At 39.9% G+C, this 10,161-nt stretch overlaps 1 protein-coding gene across 1 annotated transcript; it reads right to left on the bottom strand.

Moving 5' to 3' along the window:
• Positions 1 to 5,787: 5,787 nt before the first annotated feature.
• Positions 5,788 to 7,129, bottom strand: LOC105052054 (protein MKS1). The gene has a single exon (XM_029266734.2). The coding sequence runs from the start codon at positions 6,859 to 6,861 to the stop codon at positions 6,169 to 6,171; it is 693 nt and encodes a 230-aa protein (XP_029122567.1). The 5' UTR covers positions 6,862 to 7,129; the 3' UTR covers positions 5,788 to 6,168.
• Between the last annotated feature and the right edge of the window lie 3,032 nt (positions 7,130 to 10,161).

Here is a 10,161-nt window from a genome sequence, read left to right as displayed (position 1 = left end):
AGGACTGGGCACTGGGGCAGGTGGCCCTCGAGCTTTACTAGATTCATCGAACACCTCGAACCCACGGCACGACCGCTCCAATCAAATACACAACCACATATAAACAACAACCGGAAGAAATACACAAAAATGGCCATCAATTCTTAGATACAGTATCTGTTATAGCCCAAAACAAGAAAAAAAAAAAAAAACAAAACAAAACAGAGCAACCGGGAAGAAGACTCCCGGTAGGAGTCTTCTTCTCCGGCGAAACCCATGGAAATTAGGACTCCTAGGACCCCTCGGAGTCCTAGGGTGCTCTATAAGAAGACCCCTTCCCCTTGAGACCGAAGATCGACCTCCTCCCTCTCTCTTTCTCTCCGTTTTTCTCGATCGAAGGCTGCGGACACCCTTTGATTTCTCGCCGTGATTGCCGCCGACGAGGTCTCCGGAGGCTGAGGTAAGTTTTCCTCTTCCTCCCCTCTTTCTTCTCCTTCCTTCCCGTGCATTTGTGCGCGGCTGCCGGCGACGAAAGTCGCCGATTTCTGATCGGGGAAAAAGACTCTGTTTTTGATCTATTTTTCTTGATTTTTCCGACGCCGGCGATCGGGATTGATCGCCGGCCACCCTCCTCCGTGATCGGGGGAGTGATTCCCGTCGGCCGCCGGCCTCCGCCGCGGCGGTCGTGGCCCGAACGGCCGGTCAAGGCCGGAGAACCCCCACCGTCCCCTGTTCGGCCTGGAAGGAACCAAGGAAAAAGAAGAAGAAGAAGAAAAAGAAAAGAAAAAGAAAAAGAAAAGAAGAAAAAGAAAAAAAAGAAAAAGAAAAAAAAAAGAAAAGGAAAGAAAAAAAAAAAGAAGAAAAAGAAAAGAAGAAAAAAAAAATAAAACTAAATAAATAAATAAATATATATATATATATGTATATATATATATATAAGTAAGTAAATAAATAAATAAATAAATAAATAAATAAAAAAATTGAAATTGATGAGAGAGAGAGTTTCTCTCTCTTCTCTCTCTTCTTTCTGTCTGAACCCTGATTTTCTCTCTCTGAAATTGGACTTTCTCTCTCTACTTTCTCTCTCTAGAATTTTCTCTCTCTAGCTTGTTTTTCTCTCTCTTGATGGATTTCTCTCTCTAAAGTTATCCTTTTAAGATTAGCATAGGGGAAGGCTTCATCTAATGATTCTGATCGAGTTTAGAGACGAGTCTGATTTTAAGCGAGATTTTAATTTTGGGATTTGTTAGATTTAATTTTGAATTAAATTAATGTAAAAATATAATTTTGGATAATAGGCGCGGAAGAATCTACTAGAAGTTAGTTGATCCATTCGTTCAGTACTCCGTGAAAGGTAAGTAATGAATCATCTCCTCGAGATATTTCATATTTATTCTGAAAATAAATAATTATTCTCTGAAATTATGCATGATTTATGAAATTATGTTTTGAAAGAAAAGTGTTTTTGAAATGTTATGGTATATCGATTTATGCACATGTTTAGTGAAAGATTATGACATATTGTGGTACTAAGTATTTTGATATAGATCGGATTTATGCTCTCAGCCTAACTATGTTTCAGTGGGCCCCGCCAATGGGGATTATACGTTGGTACTTTGTGGACCCTGCCAGTGGGGGTTGTGCGCTGGTATTTGTGGACCCTGCCAGTGGGGGTTGTGCGCTGGTATTTTTGGACCCTGCCAGTGGGGGTTGTGTGCTGGTATTCTGTGGACCCCGCCAATGGGGGTTAAACGTTGGTCATAGTCGAGGCTGTTGAGTTACGAGTATTTTGAATCGAATCGGATTTATGATTATATTATGTGTGAATTTTTGAAAATATTAGATTTGCATTAAATCAGCATGAAATATATTTTTATGTTATTTGCAGCATTGTTCTTGAAAATTATATAATATCTGAATTATCTAGTTGAGATATTTGTTACTTACTGGGCTGTCTAGCTCATTACTTTTCCTTCTATTTTTCAGATTCAGATAATTAATTTCGAGCGTGGGAAGAAATATTGAGACAGAGCTTTAGAGACGAGATTTAGCATTGTCAACTTCATTGAACTTAGATTTATTGTTTTAGTAAAAATTTTATTGGATGTAAGACATTTGATTTAATTACTTGAATTACAGTTAAATAATAATTATTTGAATTTTTTCCGCTGCGATGCATTGATATCGTGATGAGATGCCTTGCATGCTTATGGAGAGAGTTCTTCATAAGTATGCGGCGGTTGCCGCGACCCTCGATCCACGAATCTCGGGTCGGAGGCGTGACAATTAATATGGTATCAGAGCATAAGTGGATAAATTATGACACATAGAATTTAACATATATGAGTGTAGGTGGGTAGACATTAGGAATATTGGGACGTTAGAGTATGAGCATCATAATAAACCCATCCTAACAAATAGATCAATGAATCTAATAAGGTTTTACTACCACAAGGTTACCATGCCTCCCCGTAGAATGACAAGAACTACTCAAGGAATTGCAAGAGAGACATCACAACCACGGGATGGTAGCACTCCCCATCTGACCAGTGGCACCCCTCAGGAGGAGGGAGTTGTAGATCCTAATAGGAGTACTTCGAGAGCACGTCAAGAACCAGATATGGCTCAGTTAATGCAGACCCTAATCAGGATGGTACAAGCGCAACAACAAATACAGCAGCAAATGTTTGAACAACAGCAGATACAACGAGATACACAACAACATCAGCATCCACCACTACAACATGGAGAGCAACCAGTACAACGAAACAACATTTCAGAATTTAAAAAGCTTGCTCCTCCAGCTTTCAAGGGGACTACTGAACCTTTGGAGGCTGACAACTGGATAATGAAGATGGAGAAGGTTTTCGCTGTCCAAGAGTGTCTTGATGAAGAAAAGATTTGATATGCAGCTTATTTACTACAAGGAGAAGCGTACAACTGGTGTCAGCGACTACAGCGCAAGCATGAACAAGACGGCGAAATACTTACTTGGGAAAGATTTCGGATTGCATTCTATGATCAGTATTTTCCTCGGAGTATAAGGATCCAGAAAGAGCAAGAGTTTATTTATTTGAAGCAAAAGAGTATGAGTGTGACTGAATATGAAGCAAAATTTACAGAGTTAGCAAAATTTGCTCCGAGATTAGTGGATGGTGAGCAAGAACGTGTTCACAAGTTTGAGATGGGACTGAAAACTGAGATTCGAAAACAAGTGGTTCCTTATGAATTGACAACTTATGCAGATGTGGTAAACAAAGCACTGATAATTGAAAGGGAAGTCAATGAAGAACGCATGGAAAGGGAAAGAAGGCAAAGAAAGAGAGCACAATCAAATGATACACAAGGGCAGAATAATAAAAACATCAAAAGATCAGCAAAGGGAGCAGTAGACAATAAGACTCAACAGATTGATGGTGAGCTGTGCTCCAGATGTGGCAAAAATCATGCAGATAAGGATTGCTATTGGAATACCGGTGCTTGTTTCAAATGTGGACAGAAGGATCATAAAATTGCTAGCTGCCCGCTAAATACTGAAAATCAAGTTGGCCAAAGAACTCATGAGGGACAACATAAGGGTGGCGGACAGATTTCAAAAACCCAGGGAAGAGTTTATGCGCTTACTCAACAGAATCCACAGGCTTCCAATACAATGATGACAGGTATGAAAAATTTTGAGGACGAAATTTTTTTTTAGGGGTGAAGAATGTTATAGCCCAAAACAAGAAAAAAAAAAAAAAAAAAAACAGAGCAACCGGGAAGAAGACTCCCGGTAGGAGTCTTCTTCTCCGGCGAAATCCATGAAAATTAGGACTCCTAGGACCCCTCGGAGTCCTAGGGTGCTCTATAAGAAGACCCCTTCCCCTTGAGACCGAAGATCGACCTCCTCCCTCTCTCTTTCTCTCCGTTTTTCTCGATCGAAGGCTGCGGACACCCTTTGATTTCTCGCCGTGATTGCCGCCGACGAGGTCTCCGGAGGCTGAGGTAAGTTTTCCTCTTCCTCCCCTCTTTCTTCTCCTTCCTTCCCGTACATTTGTGCGCGGCTGCCGGCGACGAAAGTCGCCGATTTCTGGTCGGAGAAAAAGACTCTGTTTTTGATCTATTTTTCTTGATTTTTCCGACGCCGGCGATCGGGATTGATCGCCAGCCACCCTCCTCCGTGACCGGGGGAGTGATTCCCGTCGGCCGCCGGCCTCCGCCGCGGCGGCCGTGGCCCGAACGGCCGGTCAAGGCCGGAGAACCCCCACCGTCCCCTGTTCGGCCTGGAAGGAACCAAGGAAAAAGAAGAAGAAGAAGAAGAAGAAAAAGAAAAGAAAAAGAAAAAGAAAAGAAGAAAAAGAAGAAAAAGAAAAAGAAAAAAAAAGAAAAGGAAAGAAAAAAAAAAGAAGAAAAAGAAAAGAAGAAAAAAATAATAATAATAAAACTAAATAAATAAATAAATATATATATGTATATATATATATAAGTAAGTAAATAAATAAATAAATAAATAAATAAAAAAATTGAAATTGATGAGAGAGAGAGTTTCTCTCTCTTCTTTCTGTCTGAACCCTGATTTTCTCTCTCTGGAATTGGACTTTCTCTCTCTACTTTCTCTCTCTAGAATTTTCTCTCTCTAGCTTGTTTTTCTCTCTCTTGATGGATTTCTCTCTCTAAAGTTATCCTTTTAAGATTAGCATAGGGGAAGGCTTCATCTAATGATTCTGATCGAGTTTAGAGACGAGTCTGATTTTAAGCGAGATTTTAATTTTGGGATTTGTTAGATTTAATTTTGAATTAAATTAATGTAAAAATATAATTTTGGATAATAGGCGCGGAAGAATCTACTAGAAGTTAGTTGATCCATTCGTTCAGTACTCCGTGAAAGGTAAGTAATGAATCATCTCCTCGAGATATTTCATATTTATTCTGAAAATAAATAATTATTCTCTGAAATTATGCATGATTTATGAAATTATGTTTTGAAAGAAAAGTGTTTTTGAAATGTTATGGTATATCGATTTATGCACATGTTTGGTGAAAGATTATGACATATTGTGGTACTAAGTATTTTGATATAGATCGGATTTATGCTCTCAGCCTAACTATGTTTCAGTGGGCCCCGCCAATGGGGATTATACGTTGGTACTTTGTGGACCCTGCCAGTGGGGGTTGTGCGCTGGTATTTGTGGACCCTGCCAGTGGGGGTTGTGCGCTGGTATTTCTGGACCCTGCCAATGGGGGTTGTGCGCTGGTATTCTGTGGACCCCGCCAATGGGGATTAAACGTTGGTCATAGTCGAGGCTGTTGAGTTATGAGTGTTTTGAATCGAATCGGATTTATGATTATATTATGTGTGAATTTTTGAAAATATTAGATTTGCATTAAATCAGCATGAAATATATTTTTATGTTATTTGCAGCATTGTTCTTGAAAATTATATAATATCTGAATTATCTAGTTGAGATATTTGTTACTTACTGGGCTGTCTAGCTCATTACTTTTCCTTCTATTTTTCAGATTCAGATAATTAATTTCGAGCGTGGGAAGAAATATTGGGACAGAGCTTTAGAGGCGAGATTTAGCATTGTCAACTTCATTGAACTTAGATTTATTGTTTTAGTAAAAATTTTATTGGATGTAAGACATTTGATTTAATTACTTGAATTACAGTTGAATAATAATTATTTGAATTTTTTTCGCTGCGATGCATTGATATCGTGATGAGATGCCTTGCATGCTTATGGAGAGAGTTCTTCATAAGTATGCGACGGTTGCCGTGATCTTCGATCCACGAATCTCGGGTCGGAGGCGTGACAGTATCTAGGATGACATAATATATCTTCTTTGTATAATTTGCAAATTGCAACAAGAGTGTCTGTCGAGAAAAAAGAATAAATAAATAGATACAACGATAACAAGCCTCTCTTTCACTTAGACCAGCCACCATCCAAGTCTCATTCAATGGTTGTCGGGCAATCAAATCGGATGCACTCTGAAGTCCAGGCGCATGCGAAGCTGCAGCAATGTTTACCCATGCGTTTAGTAAAAGAGAGAGATAAGAAATTAGAAGCCAAAGGTTGGCCGTCCGCTGCTGGAGGAGTAGCAATCACATGGCCCACCATGAATGTATTTCTCAACTTGACCACCTCTTCTTTCCATCCACCTTCCTCCTTTGATTCCAATCCCAATTTTTCCTCTCCTCTTGAACTAGAAATCTTGGAACTGGCTGAGGAGATCCCAGCAGGAACCTGGAGAAGGGACGGTGGGAGTTGATAAGTAGTAGTTGGGACTGGGACCGCCATCCAAGAAGCCCTTGTTGCCTGAAAACACTGGGCTCAGTTCTTGCAAGAAGCTCAAAGAATTCGTGTCGAACGACGAAATCGGCGAGAAGAAGTTGGGCGATATCGGCGGGAGGGACGCCGGCATCGGTGACAGTATCCCCGGGAAGGAACCGGGCCGGTCCAAGAACGGCCCACCAACGTCCACGTCGAAGTGCTCCTGGACATCGACGCCGGAGCTCCGTGGCCGGTCGCCGTCCGACGACTGGGCCGACTTCTCGAAGGTGGCAAGGCGGGCGGCGGGGGAGAGCGCGCCGCCGCCGTAGGACGACGGCGACGGGAGGGAGGCATCGGTGGATGGCCCGGCGGAGGAGTCCGGCCCGGTAAGGCGTTGGACGAGGGTCATGAAGTCGCTGGGTTTGGTGTGGATGATCTTGGGCGAGACGGTGTAGATGATGACCGGATTGCGGTGTTGGGGCGGCAGCGCGGCGGCCGCCGGCTGGGAGGGGCCTGGCGGGGGCTTCTTGATCTTGTAGGAATCTTTGCGGACTTTGAGGGGAGTGGGCCGCGGGCCTTGGAGCTCGCGGCGCGGCGAGGGCCTCGGCGCGTCGGAGGGATCCATGGAAAGGGGAGTCTTGTGGGGGGGCGGGGGCGGGGGGTGGTTGAGGAAGAGGAAAAGGAGATTATGGAGGAAGAGGAGAGGAAGCTAGAAAGGTCATCATGCTACTTGACAAACAAAGGAAGGGGAAGGGCAGAGGCAAGAAGGAGCCTTCCAATGTGGAAATATAGGAGTCCACGTGAACCATTTTAGAGGCCCAAGTCAATGGAGCGATTAATAAAACAAAAGATGGCCGAAGCAAAGGAAGGGTGGAGGAAGGAATGGGACGGAAAGGACGAGGCTGTGGGTCCTTGGATTCAGATTTCATACGTGTTCGGATGTGGGTGGCTTATAAAGGGATGGTTGTTGTTCTTTTTCTTTTCTTTTTTTTTCAATTGTTGGTTGGATTGGTATGGGAGAGAGAGGGTAGTTAAAGATCAAGTTGGGTTCATTTATTAGTCTTTTGAGGTGATGGGAAGGAACCAGGTTTTTTTATGTTTATTTTTATTTTTTATTTTTTTTAATTTCTGATTTACAAAAGGAGACCATCAAAAATAACTCCTCACGATAATTCACTTCCCTTCGTTATTATATCAGTATTTAATCAAAATCACGTCCAGATCAATAGAAATAATTTACTTTCATTTATTATTATCTTAATATTTAATCAAAATCATGATATCCACCGTAATTCAAATTTGAATCACTTGATTGGAAGATAAAAATCCATTCCATCGGACTACCACCATGACGGTGGATCCAAAAAATTGAGCAAACTAACATTGCAATGAAGTTGAGAGATATGGTTGGATGATTGGTCAAAATAAGCAAGAGAGGAGTCAAGAGAGGATTTTGAAGGCATTTATTGCACTATAAGTATATCTATGGTTGTTGGTAGCAGAGGTTCATTAAAGATTTACGGTTATAGGTCACTGATATAGTGATCACCGCTAATTTCGTTGTGCACTTAATATGTTAGTTAATTCTGTCAGTCAGATTTTGCAATGGCCCATAGTTTTTTCTTCATCAAATATGTTTCTGATTTTAATATTTTTTTTTGTTATTTTTTTTTTCATATTGTAACGTTATTGCAAGTACATTGCTCATGGATCGAATTGTATCATGGATTAATCTCAAAAAAAAAAATAAAAGGACATATTCAGCTCTTCGATGATAATATAGTAAGTTATAAATTTAAAAATATTATAACATATTTTTAAAGAGGATGCAAGAGATGAACCATTATATATATCTTTTTTTATTAAAAAAAAAGGTGGAAGCATATAAATTTGATTCGGCATTGGGTGGCTGATCCGATGCAAAAAGATTTGTTATAAAACATTTCATCCTTAGCTTGAAGAGAATAAAATAAGAATGTCGAACAATTAGTCAAAGATCCAAGGACACCTCTTTTTGCGGCTAATTTACATATAAATACTTAAAGATTACTCTTCTAAATTCTCTTCTGCAGGTGGCAAAAGAAACCTATCCATATATATTCATGTATTCTGTAGATTTTGCAGCTTCATTTTTCTCGTGATTCCTGAGAGTTGACCTAATTACTCTTGTAGCTACCGCCTGGACTTTGAATTGGCTAATTAATGATCCATGTGTGCCCTACTTCCCAACCCATATTGGACTATAGAATTATTGTCAAGCGGTAGCAATTGGGGTCCATCTTGAAGTTGTTTAGTTGCTTAAGTAAGTACAGCACATCATCTAAACCTCATAAATAATAATTAGTATATGTACTTGGCTATATAATGCTAATAGAGAACTTTAATAGACTAATAAAAGGTAAAACAATGGACTCTCCCAAGAAACGGCAAGAAATGGTTTCTTTCATAAGCATATCATGAGATTTTGGCATGGGTGGCAATGGCTAGGGTAGCTTAGATCCAGGCCAAGTCGGAGTAGGTTCGGGTCAAGGAAAAAAAAAAAAAAAAAAAAATCCTAGCCCATATTCGTTTATTTATAAATGAGTTGAATTCACATTATCCTGTTTCTGACCCAAATATAAAAATAACTTAACCCGAATGGATGGATTCTTGCAATTGGGCAGGTTTGGGCTAAGAAGGGGTGATAATGGGTTAGATTTGGAACGGGTTGAACCAGGTTTGGATCCAAAAAAAAAAAAAAAAAAATGCTAACCATTCCCGCCTATTCATAAAATATGATAGTTTTTGGGTTTACCTGTTTTCTAACCCAAATTTAAAAATAGCCAACTTGAATTTATTTTTTTCAGATGAGTTCATATGGGCAGGTACGTATTAGTGTTTTCTACTCCTAGATTTTGGTTACTTTTAGAAGTAATCGCAATTTTCTGGTCGTGAACCGTTGGTACAAAAAAGTCGGTTTGACTTCCTTATTTAGAACATGGTACCATGGTGTATCTTGGACCAGAATCCATGTGTAAAAGGAGAGTTCTGGGATGTCCCAATGGCTTGGTCTATTCTTGTTTACCAATTGCATCTTCTTCCCTTGTTTCATGGTGTGCATTATGGTGTTCTTCTCTTAAATGCTGAGTCTAAATTCTCAGGCAGAGCAAATAGAGCTTGTGGGGGGGCTTTACTAATCAACAATCCACATAAGAGCAAATACTATTTGAATTTGAATCTCGTTTTCTTAGCCAAAAAGACAAAAGATGATGCCATCTGAGCAATCACTTTATATTTTTAAAATAAAAACTCTGATAATTTACATCAACCAAAAAAAATCCTTAAAAGTCCCCCAATCACTTTTTCTAGAAAACCAAAAAAAAAAAAATCCCGGTCAATTTTTTGATGTGATGATAGGTATCAAGCAGGGAGCACACGGTTCCCAATCCATGTGCTGGCATAAACTCTTCCCGGTCCAACTTTGTCTACAAATAAGTTACTTGGAAGGTCAAATATGTGGGGCTATAAGCATAAATAAATAAAAAAATTTAAAAAAATAATAAAAAAAAAGCACAAACGTCCGTGTGTGGACCGTCATGTGGGTGGCCAAATTTTTTGTGGTGCGTGGCCAGACGTGGCATGCCTGCATCCATACCTACCTTTTGGTTGTACTCATGCATCCATTCATTCGTGCATCTATCCATCCATCAACCCATTTATTTATTTATTGATTATGATGGGACTATTTCTGTACCTTTTTGTATATTGTTTCTTAACTATTATTATAGATGTCACAAGGCACAAAATAGGTCAGCAGAAGAAACATGCGCAGCTATGTATGGACTTTGACTTCAATTCACATCAAAAGACAAATTATCACATGAGCCTAAGCCTAATGTAAGACTAAATCGACGCAAAAAAGGTAATTTCGGAGTCCTAAATTGTA

Source organism: Elaeis guineensis, chromosome 9, assembly GCF_000442705.2.
Source record: "Elaeis guineensis isolate ETL-2024a chromosome 9, EG11, whole genome shotgun sequence".
NCBI lineage: Eukaryota > Viridiplantae > Streptophyta > Magnoliopsida > Arecales > Arecaceae > Elaeis > Elaeis guineensis.
Note: the sequence above shows the minus strand (reverse complement) of the source record. Positions and strands in the feature narration are given on the sequence as shown.